This window comes from Filicampus tigris, chromosome 21 (genome assembly GCF_054856515.1).
Source record: "Filicampus tigris isolate MCC_2025a chromosome 21, RoL_Ftig_1.0, whole genome shotgun sequence".
Taxonomy (NCBI): domain Eukaryota; kingdom Metazoa; phylum Chordata; class Actinopteri; order Syngnathiformes; family Syngnathidae; genus Filicampus; species Filicampus tigris.
The window spans coordinates 8,231,427-8,252,274 of NC_141237.1; the positions used below are offsets into that span (position 1 = coordinate 8,231,427).

The following is a 20,848-nucleotide window of genomic DNA, read 5'->3' on the forward strand; positions in this document are numbered from 1 at the left end:
GAGCCGAGATTTGAACCCTCAACCTCAGAGTTGTAAAGCATGCTTACTGCAACAACTAGAACAATATGCTGTGCATTATATGATTTCCCCCAATAATAATAGTAAAAAAGTAAATATGTATATCATCAGATTGTGCAAGGGTAACTAATACTGTCTGAGTGAAATGTATTGAAACCAGATGAAATGGTCATGGTTAACTTTTTGCAGCGGCAAAGTGCCTCGCCCCCGCCCCCTGAACCTCCCCGCCCGCCGACCCTGCCCATGAACCGGCCTAAGCCATCCACAGTATGTTCGCAAGCTCGGCTTGTGTGCGAGGAAACATGAGCAGGGTGACATATTCAGAGTCCCGGGCGGAGCGGCGCAGGTCGCCGGATAAAGCTGCAGAGGAGCCGGAGCTCCGTGAGTTTGGGCACGAGACCTCCAGAGGGGAACATGTGAGTGGGGAATGGGCCAGAGGAGACAGGATTACTGCTCTACACCGCGGACTGACTCAGGAGGAGCCAGGGACAGGTAACCGAAGCACGCAAAATTGGCTTACCGGTAGTGATGCATGCAAAGGTTCGTATCGCTTCAAATTTGGGATGGACACCTGAGTGGGAAGTTAATTACTTACATTAACCACATCTTCACCTGAGACCTGAACTCTTCTGTACGCGCTATAAATATACATTTTCGGTCCATTGGACTGCACATTTATTCCCGGGACAAGTGCAATATGTTAATTTATAAATGCAAATACAATTGTCTGCTCTGCAGTGTGTAGTGCTGTTTGTGATGCATTCAAAATGTGCAAGCCAATTAATCCGCGTTGCATGAACAGAAATAAATTACCGGTACCTAAATAAATAAGAATGTAAATATTTGGCGCATGCACTTGTTTTGACTTGATGATTTATCAATCGTCTGACATCGCTTTTTAAAAAGATGAATGACAATCATGTTGGATATTTTCTAAGGGTGATAAAAAAAAAGTTATTTCAACGCAGGTTTGCCGCGCTTGAGTCAAAACCTAAAATTATAAATATGATTTGTGAACCTGACAGAAGCATGCGGTTTCTTTTTAATTTGTGGTAAACTGGAATTTGAATGTTTACACTAAAAACGAACTTTAAAGTGTCGTCAAACACAAATGAGCTAATTATGTGCGAGATTAGAGCATTTATACTTCTAGTGTTGGCTTTAACAGTCCATCATTGTTAAACACGCGCATTTGTCCTTCGCAGGAGAGACACTTGCGCACTGTGACGCACCCGAGGGGATATTTTCATTTTTTCGCAACTCGGGGACTATCTGGCCAAAGATGAACGCCATCGTGTTTAACAAGCTGAGCGGCCAGGTTCTGTTTGAGGAGAAGGCCAACGAGGTGGAGATGAGCAGCAGAAATTACTTGGAAGTCATGGACGGACAACACCCGGACCTTCTCTCTAGCAACCAGGCCATCATGGACAACCAGGCCATCAGGCACAGACGGAATGGGTAAGTGACGCACCAACCTCGTTTGTGTGTGGATGAAACGCACTTGCACCGTTAGTTCAACCACACTTTAAGCGCACAGCAATTGCAGACTTATTCGGCGTTTAACCTGTGCGCAAAAAATGTGACAAGACGGCAAAATCAAACTCAAATGAAGCATACTCCTTCCATGACCCGAATCCTGATTATATTAGCTTGACTTTTGAAATCATAACAGAGTAAGGCGTTGTCTGCGTCTGTGTTTGTCTGTGCGCAATTAAGCGTGAAACAAAGCGCATGCACATGGTCAAGTTGTAAAGCATACTTCGTTAAAATCTTATCATCATACATCCACAATGTAGCATAACTTATTAATTAGTAAATTAATGTCTTTTGTTGGTTGTTCAGCTAGTTAATTCCGGTGTAATAACTAGGTCAGCCTTATTCAGTAGCTGTCTCATACATTTCTCCATCTGCTTCTAATAAATACATTTGCCCTTCAACTTTCTGTGTGGTCTAGTCCATCACACAAGGGCCATGTGTTAGTTGGCCAAGTATTTTATTTATTTTTTTGTGACAGGGAACAGGTGTAAGAAAAGATTGTTTATTGAATTTTTTTGGGGTGTTTTTTCTTAATTGAGCAAATAAGAGTGGGGTGGGGGGCAGTGACCTTAAGTGGAAACCTTCAGTGACAGAGGTGTTATGAGTTTATGTGCTTGTCACGTGTCTCGCTCAATGGAACATGCAATCAGAAATGTGAAGTCGGACTGGGTGCACACGCGTGTGTGTGTGTGCGAGCAAAACCGTTGTTTAAAACCAATGTTCAGAACAGGGAGTAAAATGTACTTTTAAGATGTTCATTCCAATCTAGATTACAAGGAAAATATTTGTAGAACACCAACCTCAGGATGAGGTTAGACTAAAATGTTACATGTGCAGTGTGCAAGCTTTTGAGGGAGATAAAGGAAGGGCCCAGAGTCTTGCACCATACTGACATCTACAGGTTTCCGAAATCCGAAAGTTCTCTATTGTACAGGTGAGAGAGAGAGGCTCTCACGCAACTCCGCTGGATGATATTAGAAAAATACATTGTTTTTGGAATGGAAAATAATATAATCATTTTGGGTGATTTTTATATCTGTCTTTACAACTGATAGCAGCTGCATGTAAAATTTGACTATTTAAGTGTAGGTTTCCTGTATCTTAGCATTTTTTTCAGTTTATTGACATTTTTTATGAAGCACTGTTCAGACATATAATATAAAACATGCAAAATGACAATCACACCATCTCTGGGATGGCTTCTTTTTCTTTTCTTACTCTTTCAGTGCCGCCTCCTTAAGATTAATTTCAGGATTTGGATGAGAACATTGCCATTATATCCTAATGCTTACTTTTTATGTCATAACTGACAATTTCACACAACCTTCTGCCCCACCTGGAAGCTGTGAAACATTACCGGCTTCATAAATAAACATCTAATTCCACTTCATGGTCTTTGGATCACTTTTTACATCAAGCTGAAGTGTTAACTCCGCATGTGTAATTCAGACTGAGTTTGACATTTGAGATAAATACCACATGGAAAACTTAATCTGTTTTAATGAGTTATCCGAGCGGTTTAATGGAAAAGACTAGGCAATAAAAATGACACAGACAATCTAGGTTTAACATGTGTATGCTCTCTCCACACACTGTATAGGTGGCACTAAATAATGAGACACTATATATTATAATTCTGATCTGTTCTTTGTTAATTCAACAAAATGTTTATTATTCTGGTTGCAGTCCGCCGCGGTGTGAACTACATTATTCAGAGAAAATTCCATTTTGCCTCAAAGCTCAAATACAATAAAAATAAACACTTTTCACTGTGATGGAGTGCAGTTCTACACTACTGCAAACTACAACCACAAAAATAAATGTATTGTTTAATTCAATACCTTTCTGACAGACAGTGTCAATCAAAACGGAGTATTATTTTCTTCGTAAAGGCCGAATTTGCGCTCCGACTCACATTGTGGAACGGTAAAGATTATCAGGACAACATATTGGACTACAACTGGCTGACCTTTTGCTCCGTCTGCCCCCTTCAGGGGTCGTCCCGGTGGCAGCAAAGTGCGACACAAGCGTCAGGCCCTGCAGGACATGGCGCGACCGCTCAAGCAATGGCTGTACAAGCACCGGGACAACCCTTACCCCACTAAGACGGAGAAGATTCTGCTGGCTCTGGGTTCACAGATGACCCTGGTCCAGGTGGGTCTGCGGCCTTCTGCCGTTGTCAAGTACACGTGTGAGCGTGCGTCTGCGCGTGTGTGTCTAATCAGCTCGGAAAAAAGCTGGATGTGAACTTGAGTTTTGGAACTGACAGGCTGTGAGGAGAACATGTTTTTACAACTTGAGCTGTTTATTTTATAACACTCGTGCACCCGTGGATATTATTTCTACCTTCTTCCAACTGCTGCAATTTTTCTTTTCACACTCCCACCAGTGGTTTTGCATATTAGTACAGCAGATCCAGCAGATGGCAGTATTTGTTTTTCATTTTGTATTTTTATAATTAATGCAGAGTAGTGATTCAATCATGACATTGTGTGTAGTATGCTAGTTCAAGAAGAGCTGTTTTCGGTTTAATTTCGTTAGTGTGTGAGAAATCCTGTGTAGCATTGGGTTGTAAACGTAAGATGTAGGTAGGAAAATCTGGGGATTTGTTTATTTGTCTATAAGCTTGTTACATATGTTGAGGAATTGTTTTTATGATGAATTATGCATGTCTTGGTTGTTTAGTATCGTCTGTTGCTGTGTGTGTGCTGTGTACAGTAGCTTACCTTTTGATGAAAATGTGTGATGATTATAAAGAAAAATGATACTTACTCCTTTCCAATCGAAAAAAAAAAATAATATATATATATATATATATATATACAGTATATATATATATATATATATATATATATATATATATATATATATATATATATACAGTATATGAATGAATTCCGAATATATTCACTTCAATAAGATAAAAAAACAAATCGTGAAGGCTCTTTTTTTCACATTTGTGGCAAATAATTAACTATTATTAATAGCTATTGCGCCCTCAAATTGCCTCCATTGCATCAGCCTACTGACCACTGAGAAGAAAGTACATGTGGTTTCATCAGCTCTCAGACGAGGTCAAACAAAAGCAAAAAAAGAAGGAAAAAAAACATCTGTGGTAGCATATTCAGATTAGCCATGATGCTAGGTCTGGTTCTCATTTCAGATGGCCTGATGGAGGTGTTTGTTTTGGTAAAGGCGCTTTGTAGAGTGCGGAGGAATGCTTCATGTCGATGGGATGCTTTTAACACACAAAAATTATTACCAAAATTATTAACAACAGCACAATTTCAAAGTTAATCGAAGCCTTTTTTTAAATATAATTGATTGCTCATTTAATACACTCAATACGTATTTATTTTGATTCTCAAGTGTAAGCTTGTTTTAAAAAATTGGGATTTTGATGTAATCAACTTTGATTAGTCCAGATGAGATAATTGGAAAAAAAAATCTATTCATCATTAATTGAAGATTACGATTCACGATTGGACCTAAAATGATTTTGGACAAAGGGATGTTTGATGCCTTCGGAAACAAAATACTTCGATCACAAATAAGTACTCTAACATAAGGCCTCTGTCCCTGCCCCCTTCATAAGCCACTTGAAGTCAATTGAGCATGGACGGTTATTCTAGTATAACATCTAATGGTCTTCTTTCCCAGTTAGAGGAAGAACTGGCTCAAGTGTCTTTTTAAATTTTTTTTTACTGCAGCTTGAGGTCAGCGTTGGAACTATGTGTTGTTGAAATGAGGCCAAGCGAATCCAGACTAAAGATAGAGGCCATCCATCCAAGTCAACATTTATCAATAATAGATGATTTTTATTGGCTGTACAGCATGTGGAGGGTGTTAGGTGCAGAAAATATGAGATGAAACTGTCTGGAATTCCTTTTAGTAACTGGACTGTTTCGGTCTGTCAAGTATGAGCAGACGTTTTTATAAAGTCTTTGTTTCACTGTGGATGTGGATATGTCGAAGAGTCAAAACAGTAAGGTTGTATTTCCGGACTCTCCTTTTCATTTCTTTGTCAGGTTTCCAATTGGTTCGCCAATGCCAGGAGGCGACTGAAGAACACGGTGAGGCAGCCCGACCTGAGCTGGGCGCTCAGGATCAAGCTTTATAACAAGTATGTTCAAGGCAATGCTGAGAGACTGAGCGTCAGCAGCGACGACAGCTGCTCAGATGGTACGACGTCGTTTCGCTGCATCATCTGCACTCTTTATGCTACACTCCAAGTCGATGAGGCGCGGTGTTAATCACAATGGCAGATTAATTTAGTAACACCCAATTACAAAGACAATGTTCTGAGAACGTTTTACTTTTCAAATTCAGTAGTCTTTTTTTTTTTTCAAAATCAGCAATTGCAGTAGACTGTTCAACATTTAGTTTAATTTGGATCTTGAATTGAATTTTCTCAGCGCAGTGGTAGGCCTACAATTGCTTAGCACATCCACCTTTTAATCAAATGGATTCATCATTCCACTTTCCAAAAGGTTCAATGAAGACTCAAAATGTTCCATAGGTGTGAATGTGAGTGTGGATGGGTTGTTGTTCTATCTATTGTCCAGTAAGCGATCCCGGGTGATAAGTATTGAAAATGGCTAAATGTCCGTTCATATAAACCCTACAACCCATATAACCCAAACCTGCTGTTCTTCTTATATCATAACATCTCCAACCTTGAATCCTAAAATCTAGCTTTCAGTACATGCAAGAGGCAAATACACCATAGAACGTTGTTCTGCGCACGGTATATATCATATAGTGTATTATATGGCAAGTGTGTGACCTAGCTGAGAGTCACTGAGGCTGGCGGGCTGTAACACGCTGTTATTAAGACACCCTGCTGAGCCAACCTCTGTCGCCCAGTCTGCAATTGGGAATGACTAACTTTCTTTCAGCTATGTACTTACTGCAAACACATGCTGCTTCTCGAGGCAAGAACGGCCCCTCGCTAGCCACTGACAGGACAGAAAACATTGTGCGGGGAATAAATACATAAACAAAAAACACAGAGCGTAAACTCGCATGGTGAGAGATTGAACAGAGAGGAAGAGCGCTGTGGTGTGAGTAATCTTTAATTAGGTCCTTTGAGAGGCAGAGGCCGAGCGTGTGGCTGCAGAGGAATGTGCGCATGTTGTTTGCATTGTGTCCGCCACATGCCATTGTACCACCAGTGGCTCGCTATATCTCCCGGACTCTTCCCCCTGTCACATTATGGTTATGAAGTTTTCCGCAGCTTTATCCCACATTTGACCCATACACCGAAAGGCCCACCATTATTTTTAAAGTCTGTGCTTGTGCTCCAGGGGCTATTTATACGGGTAGATGTGACCCCGCTGACCCGTTGACCATTCTTCTCGGTGAACTCCTCCAGCTTGTTTCGTAGCTCCTCTTGCACACCCAAAGAAAATGTTTTAGATGTTTGAAGGTTTATTTAGAGAGGTGCCAGACTTGGATGTCGGCCATGTGATCATAACGGCAGATCAACGTTGTTTGGATGGCTTTAGAATAGAAGTGGACTTTGGGAATCTCTGCTCGGACTGCACAGTGAACATACGAGCAAGTACCTTCATGAGCTGTAATTATAATTTGGCCTCGACAACATCCAAGCTGCCTAAACGACAAAACGATCCAGAGTGGAGCTCTTGATTTCCCTCCTGATATCTGATTTTCCAGAGCATTGTTTTTTTTTCTTTTTTATCTAGTATCTACTTCCCCTGCTTCTTTCATCAGCGTTCTCATTTAATTTGATTACCTTAGCAGTGGAGTGCCACGGATAGTACTGTACTGTACTTTCTGCAGACGGAAATAGAGGGGCAATGTGTTTTAAATGGATAGGAAACAGTCTCCAATCCATCATGGTTTGCGCTCACATTTCTCCTCTGCTTTATTCTCTTGAGTGGAATGCCAACGGAAATTAAACTGTTCATTTTTATTGAACTTTTCATCATTTTTCTGCACAGCACAAGTGTGCATACACAGACTGCCTTTAACCATTAAAATGACTAGTAATTGCATTATAAAATAAGATACTGTATTAGTCACCTTCATGGCAACATAAAGTGTCATTAAAAATCATTACATATATATATATATATACAGTATTATGGTAATAATTACTCGTGACTTCATCAAGCTGAGACAAACATTGCCCTCATGACTGACATCAGACTGGGATCAAATCCAATTACATATTTACAATTGTGACTCAAATTCCATATTTAACTTGTTAGACTTGACCGCTACAGTTTCGACATTTGTTTGTCACATAGCTTCCTTATTGTGATAATGAGCAGTTGCAAATGTACAGTAAACATGTTTTGGTATGTCTGAGTGAAGTGTAGAAAGACAAAAACAAAAACATATATATATATATATATATATATATATATATATATATATATATATATATATATATATATATGTATGTATACTGTAAGCTCTATCTAATATTTTGTCTCTTCCACTAGCTATGACCAAAATATTACAAACGGCATTGAGAAGTAGTGCAATTTTACACCATCACAACTATAATAAAAACATGTTATAAAGGATATGTGAGTGTGTACTGTATATCCAGAAGAAGTTAATAAATAGAGGTCGTACTGTATATAGCACAGGTGCATGACTTAGCCATGTCTTGAACATTGCTAAGTGTCTTTGCATGATTTTTCGATGTATCAGATGGCGACAACCCTCAGAGGACCCAGAACGGCGCCGTGGAACTCACCAAGCCCATGTACCAGAGTGTCATTAAGAAGGAAGGCTCCGCCATGATGGGCATGGCGATGGGGATGGGAGCGGGCCTCCGTTCGGCCACTGAAGCCGCCTCGCTGGCGGACGACTATGTGTCCCCGCCCAAATACAAGAGCAGCCTGCTGCACCGCTATCTCAACGACTCGCTGCGCCACGTCATGGTGGCCAACGCCGTCATGGATGCTCGCAAAAGGAACCACTCAGGCTCCTTCAGCTCCAACGAGTACGACGACGAGCTGCTCTCGCCCACCTCCTCGGAAGCCGAGGCGAACTTTGTTTACCGCGCTGGTAAGGAGCCACGTTTCTTGCATTCTTTCTCCATCTTTCACTCTGTGTCCCTTCCATCTGCACACTTTTGTTTTACTTTTTGCAGCTGCAGTGGTATTCATAAGCCTGTTAATCACACTCACTTCCCATCGCCCTTGTTGTATTTGATACGGCGCTTGTGTTGAGGAATGTGATTTTCTTAATGCAGTTATGATTCCCAGTAGCACACATGTTCTCACATTGAAGCACACACTCTCGGCAGACAAGGAATTCCCTCCAGCCAGCTCCTCTGACCAGGCTCTAGCAAGCCAGACACAACAAGGCTGTATGGAACATGCTCTCCCCAAAGACTACTGTTTGGCCTGCTTTTCATCCTTTCCACAAGGTCCTGTTGAGAGAGTAGACAAACACACTTCTTCTCCTTAAAAGTTCACCCTCAGCATTATTTCAAAAATAATATTACTATACATCAACCATCTATTGATCCTAATCTAAATCAGTCAAAGATCCATAATAAAATTTCGGATGCCCAAATTATCCTCCGTGTCCATCTGTTCCTACAAGGCAATAGAGCCACATGATTTCTGCCAAACTAACAAAAACTATAAACGTGTCATATCTAAACAGACTTATATTATGATAATAATTCTTTATAATTACATTCCTCCCTGTGATTGACTGGCAACAAGTCCAGTGTGTAGTCTGCCTTTCGTCCGAAGTCAGCTGGCGTAGTTTCAGCTCACAATGACCCTGAACAGCAGAAAAGGAAGTCAGTGGATGTAATAGAGCTACTGCACAAAAAGTCACAAAAGATAAAAGTAAAGTCTTATGTTATGCTCCATTTAAATATCAGGAGGTGCAATATTTAATCGTTTCAAAAGTTTTATGAGTGGCCTATAAAATGTTGTTATAATATTTTGCTACAGAATGGAAAACAATCTACTGACCAAGATAAAGCTTCAAATTGCCTGGATTGTTATTTTATCGGAGAAATGAATTAAGAGGTCTGCAGGAAGTCGTAATCCTTCCATTCATACTACATGTTTTATTTTGCTCATCTATTAATCTCAAAATGTATGAAAATAAATAACGCAAGGAGATAATATTTAACAATGTAACTAAATCCAGAGCTGGGCATTCCGCCTATGACGGACGCTCATTTTGTAGGCGACAAATGACAGACGTTTTGCACTGTAACTCATCTAAACTGTGAAGGCCACATCTGTGCTGGTTCTTCTTCTTCAAACACTGAGCTTTTTTAATTTTTTTTTTTTTTTTTTTTAATTCGTGCTTTATTACCAATAGTCTTTTTTTTTACATTGTGGTTAACATGGACACGTTATGCAGCAGTGAACGGATCTTTCGCAGCTTGTTTTGTTCAAAGTTCCTCACATGGACAAATGTGCTTTTTATTAGCAAGGAGCTGTCTCTCTTGTGTGTGTGTGTGTGTGTGTGTGTGTGTGTGTGTGTGTGTGTGTGTGTGTGTGTACGGGGGTGTGCGTGTGCGGGGGTGTGTGGGGGTGTGCATATGTGTGTGTTTTCTTGTAAAAAAAAAAGTTGAAATCCTTTTGGATTGAAAGATAGGGAGGAAAGTAGGAATGAAGACAAAGCGTGACTTGATTTTAACTGGTGCAGTGCAATTCAAGGACAATTTCATTGGACTGTCTGGGTGTTTCTAATAAGCAGTAGCTACTTCATAATATTATGTGATAATGTTGGTCTTGGTGCAAATGCTAGAAACAGCTTTTAATTTACACACGGAAAGTTGTCTGAGGACAAGTAACTCCTGTGATCTGATCACTTGTTTCGGAAAATCTGATTTTAAAGGGGACATACAATATAAAAATGCCTTTTTATTGCTTATTTACAAATATTAGAGTCTCTCGTATGCCTGGCCACATATCAAGTGTGAAATTACAATTTTTGAATGGAGCAGCTTATTTCTGAAACTGTGTCTGTCAGCAAGCTGTTCAAATGTTGGCCAGGCCTCCATTTTCAAGTAACCGCCAGTCTATGGGAAACCACTATCACTTATAAAACTCTAAGCAGAGCTGTACACCAATTGACAAATATAATCCAGCGGCTTGGTGATGAAGTGACAACTCCAATAAAAAAAAATACAATCAATGCTTTTACTGTCCATATGGAGGACATTCGTGTGGGCTTAGCTCTCGCTTTCTTTCTTTGGAAAGTGAACTATCAGATTCAAGGCTCAAAACAGCTGAGGTTTGAGGCCAAATAGTTGTTAACAGCTATCTTCAACCTCACCTTGCTAGCGGGGGGCGGGATGAGCAGTGGCTCATGTATGACAAAACAGGCAGATTTTTCTTATATTACTTGAATTTCAGTTTCACAAATAAAATAGACAAATACAGTAGCATTTTATCCATGGCAATGTGTCTTACATATTCAGTCAGTAAGGGACACAAAAGGAGAGGACAAAAACCCAATCCGTTTCTTTTGGCACATTCTTTCGAAGAATTCCTGCCGACGGATCAGTTGTGATTGGTCAAGGCAGAAGTGGCATCCTTGGCAACCATCACGCCATTGGTTAAAAAAAAAAAAATAGTCCATTAATGGTGTCGTGAACCCGCAGTGTTATCTCTGACTACAGAGGGCAGTCAGACGTGGCAGGAGATGGAGGGTGTAGATTTACCCTGATGGAAAACTAAACGTCTGCTGGCTTAAAATGACTCACACACACACACAGACACACACGCACATACACAACTACCATTCACAAGCTGCACACACAAGGTCCAGTACAAACACACATACCTACAGTCCAAAGCCTTTGGGGAATTTCATTGAAGGCAAGGAACAGTAGAATTCCATTGCACATGCCAGGGGTTCATGCCAAATTACCCTTTAATGGGATATTAAATGGCAGGAATCTGGCTGAATGTTTTTCTTCTTGCTCGGTTCTAGATTTCGCCCCGTCCGGTATCATATAGATCATTATTCGCCAAATAAGTCCCAACGTTCTTGCCAGATGAAGCTGAGTGATCCCGGACACGTTACACAATGTTGACAGAGGCATATTTGGCTAGAATTTCTACTTTATGGACTCAGGTTGATGAATACAGTAGCCAGATGGTGAATGTAGTGCAAGTGATTCCATTGATGTGGAAAAGACGTGAATGCCTGAAGCAAGTAAGTGGCCGCAGGCAGGTTTCTCATATTATCAGGGGCAATATGTATTTAAAGGTGAATTTCTGATTCAAGATGTGAATGGCTGGGTTGGACATGTAATAGAATTGCTTATACCATATGTATGTGTGTGTGTGTATATATATATATATATATATATATATGTGTGTGTGTGTGTGTAAAGTCTGTCTTTCCTATCGACACTCTTGTGGCCCCTCGTCACCACATTGTAGTTTGCGGTGACGTAAAAAAAAAACAAAAAAAAAAGTGAGACCTCCAGGGAGTGGCCGATCCAACAGTGGGAACGACTGAAAGTTGGCAGAGTTGTGGTATGACCCTCTTTCTAAACGTCACTCTTGTGGCGATGTTGACTGACCAACGCAGACATTGTTTATACGAAACTCATACCGAGCCCTCTCAAGCTGATCATTTTTAAATCATCAACTTGACACGCCCACGAACAGATCATCACATTCAGAGAACACAGTTGCCTGCTGCCCTCGACTGTGAAGGAAACTCACCGTTTCCATTCCATAGTGAGAAGTGTCCACAACAATAGGATGAGATTAAGGAGAGAAGAAGCTTTTATGAGGATGTAGTTTTTCCTTGACAAATGTGACTATTCTAGTATAAGTGAATAGGTATACAATGAATACCATATAGGACATTGCGTTCCAAGCTTGTGTACCTCCAGCCTTATAAACGACCGTTCGTTCGACCTTCAAATAAACACTAAGCACTCCTTGCACTGGAGCACATAATAAACACTCCTGGCCACTATTTGAGCAATGACAGTCATGTTCAAAGCTACTCATTTGTACCTGCTTCGGTGTCAAACCAATGGTAACACTTTCATCTTTTCATCACCAGTGGACCAAGCAACCCTCTTGTGGTGAAGTCATTGCGGTGTGCCTCTCGTTGTTTACTTTTGAATCTTCTTTGTTGATCATTTTTGCATGACTCCTGTTGTGAGGCTACATGACATAAACCCTGATCTTATTCATCACAGTAATGATAGTCTGCTGTTTGTCCATGGCGTCCCTGCAGCAGTCTAGCTCGCCACACACAAAAAGAGGACACTAGCTTTGACAATATATTTACTTCTCTTGTCTTCTCCTTCTGGCTGATTTACTGGTGCCCTGATTACACTCTGTTTACTGGTACACGTAAACACAGTGACAACTTGGCAGCGTTTGAACCTCGGAAACAAGCTTGTTTCTTCATCTTGCTCACACTAGCTCCTCACTTCTGTTGCTAAAGACTCGTTGACGGCCGACAGTGTGACATCTGCCAGACGCACACAGCAACGCAGCAGTGAAGTGTGTAGTGGAATCATTTATAAGCAGTGGCTCAGTAACTGTCAGGCAGCGTGAGCCTGCCGAGTTTTCATTTCATTTGCACCGTGTTTAATGTCTTTGGCTAAATGAGTGCAACTGATTGATTCACATGGGCAGCATAAGTGTGCGTTAGACACAAATGTCTACAAGGACAAATAATACAGCAAAGTTGGCAGGATGCAGCCGAAAGACTGCTCTTGACATTGTTAAACATACAAATCATTAACGAAACGTGAAATTGAGCGAGTCCAAAGACATCAACGGTCTGTCGGTGTCGCACCTCCTAATCAAGACCGTGGGTTGGTTTCAAATCAGAAACCACATAAGGAGATGTCGTTATCTAGTGCATCATCCCTTCCTCTTTGATTTGAAGTAAAAACCTGCGTCCAAGCATTCACATCTGCACATCCAGCAATTTGAATGGGACATCGGTAAAAGTTGCGTCATTGCAAAGGCGGTAAAACTGGTTAATATGTTTTCCATCCAATGGCCTATGATGACAGTAACCCCTGACTCATTTTCGGCTGCCTGAGACATCCAAGGGACTTTATAATTACACAGTGATCTGTTCAAGTCTTGACCTACAGTTGCAAGTTATTGTCAAGCAGAATGCCGATGAGATGTTTCAGTGGAAATCTGTTCACCTCATTTCCTCCCTTTTAGATATTGAGTCTGCAATTCTGTGTATTTTCAAATGTGTGTCTTCCTACATATCTAGAAGAATCTTGTTTTTGCGAACTTGTCTTCAAGACTTTAGATTGCTTTAAATCTACTAATACACGATGTTGAATGCCTACTTTCATTTAATTATGATTGAATTAGTGCCACAGTATGAAAATCCATGAAAACTCTTTTCCTAATAGACATTATGCTACGAGATTTGAGCATGTCATATGATTTTTAGAGACTTGACACTTAAGCAGGATGAGCTCACCACCCTACCAGAGGCTTGCCACACATTGTAAATACAAAAGTGTGCCTTAGTGCGTTTATTTGTGGTCGTAATGCAGACCTTTCCCATGGTTTGCACAGCAGCATCGGGCTTGTTTATTGTTGTGTGTTGCTAACAACAGCACCACATGGGAATGATGATAGTGGGCCGCACTCATCCGAACAGGTGTAACCTCATCCTCTCTTTAATTTGTCAGCCCTGGTTTATTTTCCCCTCATTTTCGCAAGGTTTTATGTCTTTTTTTTTTCCTCTATTTTTGCCCTCTTTGTGCCCTCCCACCATCACCCCGCAGGGATGTTAAGTGAGCTAGTATTTTTGGACTCCCAGCCCCATGCCAGAAACCATCAAACTTCTTAGTTTTCCCCTTCGGTGTTGCGTGAAACCCCACTGTCAGTGAAGCCCAAAGGCAACAACAACATCTACCCCAGTCTTCAGCAGCAAAGCAGGGAAGCAAGAATAGTTGTTAGTCATTTAGTGGAGATTTGTATTCTCTTTGGCAAAGCTGTTGTTTTAAAGTATCTGACTTTGAGATGTTTTAGGCACATAGCTTTGGAAACAAAGTTTTTTTGAGGGGAACAGTCGTATCAGATCCAGTGGTTGTGGGATACCAAAAGTGAAGACAGGTGCCCCAGTCCACCACAAGAATAAGCAAGCTTTAGGTCACTTCTTATGATTTCGGCCAAGCACTATGCAATAAGAGTAACTGTGTGTATCATTGTCACTACTGCATTTGGCCGGTTGTTCGGTTAGTTAGCAGGGTAACCCAAAGCTGATTTCCTTGAAGCTATATGGGCAAGTGGTACATTGGACCAAGGAAGAGCCCCATTAGCAAACTTGCATATCTGTTATATCACTTTGCATTGTCTGTACAAAAAGCCGCTCAACCAAAATTGGCTATGCCGAATAGTAAAATTGTCTTGGTCTGTCACGCTGGATGTTCTGAGTGGATCGCGTGGATCAAGTGGCTGCCTCACACATACTGAAAACCCTTTAAAAGGTGGATGGAAAGACACACCCCAGCAACCGTCTGCCCACACAAATACACACTTTCGCCCCACATGTTGCGCGTCTTTCATGTCACTGAAGTCGACTGACTTGCTACTGTTGTCGCTGCCAGCAACGATCCAAACACTGAGCTAATATATCATGGGGGAATATAAACATCTTATGAACATTGGCCCTATAATTACACCACTGTGATGATGGTGAATGTTGCCAATCCACAGTCTAGCAGAGAGAACAGATGGAAATGGTATGAAGAGGATGCTTTTACTCCCGTCAAATATTGGCCATGTAGTTATTCATTGAACCTATACAACTCCCAATAATAATATTGAAAAAAAATAAGAAGAAGAGCTTGGATGCATTCAAAGTTTTCATAAAAATATTTTGGAATTGTAGAAGAAGTGCTGATTCTCGACAAAGCATAACGCCAAACATTGACAGGAAAGCCTTGCATTTATTTTGGCAGGGAGCAACAGAAACGCTCCATGGACAGTACCTGGATCCAAGGGTGTTGCAGCACTTCCTTGCAGAGGTGAACAAGTAGAGCACAGAGAACTGAATAATGTCAATAAAGAAAAATGCCTCTCTGATAAAGCCAAATAAAGACTGAGCACTGATAGGACATCGGGGATACTGTAATCCAGGGGATTTAATTGGAATGCTTTGAGGGACTTTCATTTGGTGGTTTCTACACTTGTGCAGACGGTCCTCTCATCTTCTGTCTGCCAGGGATCAAGAACTATACTGTGTGAAATCCTATTTTTCTCTGTGGAATATTCAATGGAAAGGAAATGTTCTAATCAGGCACACAATCACCCCAGGCCTTGCAAATCACTGCATTCACTGTGTGTCAATTTGCAATAGTGGAGCACAGAGAAGTACTTAGAACACTTAACACTGCAATGCAAAAACAGACCAAACTTTTCTGTTGTCGGCCACTTTCTGGTTCACGCCGGATGATGTATGACAACTTTTTCTGCTCCTTCTTGGCTCAGTTGGCAAAAAGACACTATTTGTGTATCAGCCATTATTTAGTTAGTAAGCAACTTCGCACATGACTTGTGATTGGTGTGTCCAGGATTTACCCCGATCCTTGCCTAAAGTCAGCAGGGCTTGGGTTCAGCTCACCATGACCTTATTGACAACCAATGCAGAAAACAGACATATGGCCGATTGTTTATGAGCCTTTTTTTGGTCTTGTTTTTTGTGTCTGTAAATCCTCTGTACCTGGTCAAGACTGAGCTACTTAAAAGCTCCCAGGGCCTTAGCTGTGTGTTTGGGTAGCTTAAAGAAAACGAGTGGCGAGGATATCCAGATGCTCTGCTCTCTCTTCAGTGCCTCCTCAAAGCCAAAAGTGTGTCATCATACTCACTGCAAGCAAAACACAGTTCGAATCTCTAGCTCGTCACTCAACACGGAACACACACTGACACGCACTTGGTCTTCTTCTTCTATTGAACAGTGAAGTAAACACACCAGATGCCCTGGAGAGAAAGTTGGTTAGATTGTCTAATGACGATGTTATTGCCTGCTAATGATTTACATATGAGATAATGATTGCTTCCATTTTCGGAGAGAAAAAAACAAGAGAGCGCTCACTGACTCACGTTGCGTTCTTTCGTTTCCACTCAAGTCTTTCACGCTGAGTCGTTTGCTAAATGATTTCCTCACAATTACATTGGCGGGGGCCGAATTGTTTTTGAACTAAATATTACAGAATGGAGTCTATGAGTCACAAGTCTCGATCCTATTATCTACTTTCTTTTCTGATGGCTTTTTCGGAAATATTCTTATCCAGAAAGCACAAAATGATAAACACAACCGAGCACACTATAAATCACTTTCATTTAAAGTTAACTCATTTTATTTCTTCTTTCAGAAACCACAGAGCATGGATCAAATAAATATGACAAGTGAGTTCCCCATCCTTATATATTTATGTTGTTGGTGTGGAAAGTGTGTAAAAAGATGCTAAGTTTTAAATGAAGGAATATATTTGCCCTTGTATTGGATCTCATTATATATTAAAACTAATATACCCACACCCGCTTTGAATTATTTCACCTAGAGCTGTAAAGGTGTACAAGAAAAGAAAAAAGGGCATCCTGAACATTGACCACATCTTAATCTCTGCTCCTGCGTCTTGTTTGTGTTTCCTTCATGGCCCACGTTTGCGTGTCATCAGTGGTGGCGTCAGAGCTGAACACAAGGAGAAGGTGAAGGGCAAAGATGAGACGTACTGGAAGGAGATCAATGCCGCCATGGCCTTGACCAACTTGGCGCAGGGGAAGGACAGTGCCCCAGGGACCACCAGCTGCATCATCCAAAAGTCTTCCCATATAGCAGAGATCAAGACTGTTAAAGTGCCACTTGTGCGCAATTATTAGCTCCAAGCTGAGCCTCCTCACTCTATGCAAACATTCCTGTTTTGGCAAAACATTCATAAGAGGACTATTTGAAAGGACAACGAAGCCTTTTCTTGGTTAAAGGTGTCTTCAGTAGGACTTCTGCTGTACTGACACACAAAAGTGTTGAAAAGTTGTACTGCAGTATTTCCCTATAACTCAACACGTTTTTGTAATATTAACTTATTTTTTGATGCCTTTGCCCCCCTATTTTTTATGCTAAATGTGTATTTTGCCAAAGTGACTTTTGCTCTTGTAAATGCAAAGTACATATACTATTAGTGCCTCTTTGGAATTTGTGAAGGATTATTTGACCAATGTTCAGAGTCACTGTCGTGATACAGGAAGTGGAAGTGTGCGCCTTGAAAGACCGAATGAGGTCATCAATCAGTATATGCATGCACACACACACACACACACATGCATACAGACAGACAGACATATCGAGTGTTAACACTCTGTCACAAAATAACCCTAAGTAATTCCTTGAAGGTGTCTTGTGTATTTTGACTGATGTCCTCCATTTAACTGTAAACTGAACCATGTTTTGTCGGTGCCTGCAGCCCAACAATGACACTTAGGTACGCAGATACGCGGTGCTAACGTGAGCAACGCATCGATAAGGAACCAAGGGACACATCTCATCCTTGGATTGTGTTTTATTAGTGACGACGCTCCCTCTTATCGGAACATAACATGCAAACGCTGGACCTAAATCAAGTTAGGCTCATACGTGCAGTGACACAAATATGCACACGTGACAAACTTGACCCATGACCTATAAAGGGATGTTTTTTTTTTTTGTGTTGTTGTCATTATCAGTGTTTGAAATGGACGGCATTGGTTTTTCACATATTTGTGCTCACAAAAAGATATGAGGGGTGAAAAAATAAAAAATACGACAACTCCCACCACCCTGCTTCATCCTCAGCTGTTTAGCATTACATTCAAATTGCTGTTTACAAGAAGCCGGAGGACAAGCTTAAACATTTGACTTTTTACTCCTTGTCTTTCTTTTTTGTTTGTCTTTACGTATGTGCATTGCAGTAGTATTTCAGTTTAAATATTTTGTTATTGCTAATCTGTACATGTGTGGTTGTTACAGTATGTTTTTGATCAGGCTTCCGTACTTGGTTTTACGAAAGCCTACCACATTAAGGGTTTCTTTGACATTTGATGAAAAGAGGCTCTTTTAACAAAAGTACCAAAATGTTTGCAAATTCAACTTTGACAAAGTGGAGATGCTCAATTTGACTTTTTTTTTTTTTTTTTTAAAGATATCTTCAGGGTACTGTGTATGTGTGTCAGTATGAAGGAGTATTTAAGCCGCAATGAAAAGAAAACGAAAATACTATGATTTTATATATATATATATATATATATATATATATATATATATATATATATATATATATATATACACATATATATATATATATATATATATATAAGGTAACTTTTCGGTGTGGCCTAAATACTCCTATCAATTCAAAATGTACATTCCTTTGTAAATTGTGCAGTTTTATTTTGTTATGTTTTGACAACCCAGACTGTGATTATGGTCAAGGATTTCGGAGAGGGAGTGATGCTGCACAAAGTAACTTTTTGACCTTTCTATATGAATGTGCAAACAGTTAAAATCATGCACTTATGGACGTGTATTGTCATTTAATCAGAACCCTTTATTGGGAACATGCCTTTTTACATGAAGTCAAAGAAATGAACCCTATATTTTTCATCTTGGTGTGCTTATGGATGTATAATGAAATGAATCACACTAGCTAACCCCAAGGCACTATTTACACAGTGGGGGCCACATGTGTTTTTTATACACCTGACCCAGACAGGGTAGCTGCAGGGTAGCAGTTTGGGCTGCTCCTTGTGTTTCTAATCGCAACCCTCACACCTCACACGATACCTACTCTCTGGGTGGAGGTTGTACAAGGGAGGAGGCCTCTTTTCCCGTCTTTTTATTTTATTCAATTCCACCCGCAGTCCATCCTCAAAAGTGACACAAACAGAAGGGTTTCTACTGCTAAAACGTTGGTGCTGTACATGCCTTTCTCATGGCTGCATCCCTGAGAGATAAAAGGCAACAACAGTATATAAAGCCTATAAATTATTATTACTGACTTTGTAAAAACTAAGAAATTTGTGACCAATAGTTTGTTTTTTTACTGTTAAGTTATATGAATTTAATTCTCCTTTTGTCTATTTGATAGAGACTGGATTTTCAATCCAATGACCAAATGCATATCTCATTGTATTGTTTTATTTCTTGTAAAAATTTCTTTTCTAAATGGTTTTTACTTGGTCAATGCTTTGAATAAACCTCAGAATAAAAAAAAATGCTTTTGTTACTGGTAAGGAAGTGTCTCATTTTATTTTAGATGACATGCAAGATGTTGCGATAAGATTAGTTGACACAAAACGATTATGGTGAACTGTTGTACTTCTCGCGATATGATTTTTAAGTCAATAAGGGGGAAAAAAAACACTTCAATTATTGTTTGAGCATATATGAACTCAAACAATGCAGTGGGGCCACAGTGAGGACTAAAAGTAATCTGCATATTTAGCTGCTTTTATATAGTAAATAACAGAAGAATATATAATTATATAGTATATAACAAACACATATTTGGTTTCATTTTTTGTAAATGTCTGTCTCGTTAAGTTTTGGGTCCACCTGTGCTTGTCCACCTAGTCACTTGAGTCAAGCAATCAACTCCCTCAGCCACCTTGTGTCTTGTCCAAGTGTTCTTCGTTGTCTCGTCAGTTAGTTTGTATAAAGGTTCCCTGTTTCCTTTCAGTCTTTGTTGCTTCATTGTCCTTGTCACTGTTTGTTTCTCAGTCCTTTGCAAGTCTATTTTGATGTGTTGATTTTGGTACTTTAAACCCTTAGTTTGGACTTTTGTTTATTTAGTATTTTTGAATAACCCAAGTACCTTGAGTTTGTTTTTGTTCTCGTTAAATTCAATAACATTTTTGGAGGTTACACCGGCCTCACCTCCCTGCATTATCATCCATACAAACTGGAACATATTATATGGTAAAGGGTAAATCTATCCAAACGTGATGCCATGGCAAGGCCAAATTAAGTTTCCAGTCAGATTGCAATGAGGTCATCTATATGTTGCTCAACTCACAGCTTTAAAGGGGAAATCAACCCAAACATATTTGTTTCAAGATTATGTTCACAGCAGGCCCACTAGTTGAAACACGGCATTCTGAATAATATTGTTTGTGGAATATGAGTTATGCAGCAAAATCCACCCCTTTTAGCCATCTCAGGGGTGGTCATTTTGTCATTTCTGTCGACTGAAAATGACAGCACAACTACTCAGGGCTCGGGTAACGACCAATCACAGCTCAGCTTCAGAAAACGGGTCAGCCGTGATTGGTCGTTGCCTGAGCCCTGA

General features: G+C 40.2%; 1 protein-coding gene across 1 annotated transcript; it reads left to right on the forward strand.

The window, feature by feature from the left end:
- The first annotated feature begins 287 nt into the window (after positions 1–287).
- Positions 288–18,839, forward strand: mkxa (mohawk homeobox a). The gene is made up of 7 exons (XM_086021553.1): positions 288–510; positions 1,224–1,476; positions 3,549–3,708; positions 5,583–5,736; positions 8,239–8,598; positions 16,901–16,934; positions 17,207–18,839. The coding sequence occupies exons 1-7, from the start codon at positions 288–290 to the stop codon at positions 17,406–17,408; spliced, it is 1,386 nt and encodes a 461-aa protein (XP_085877679.1). The 3' UTR covers positions 17,409–18,839.
- The last annotated feature ends 2,009 nt before the right edge of the window (positions 18,840–20,848 follow it).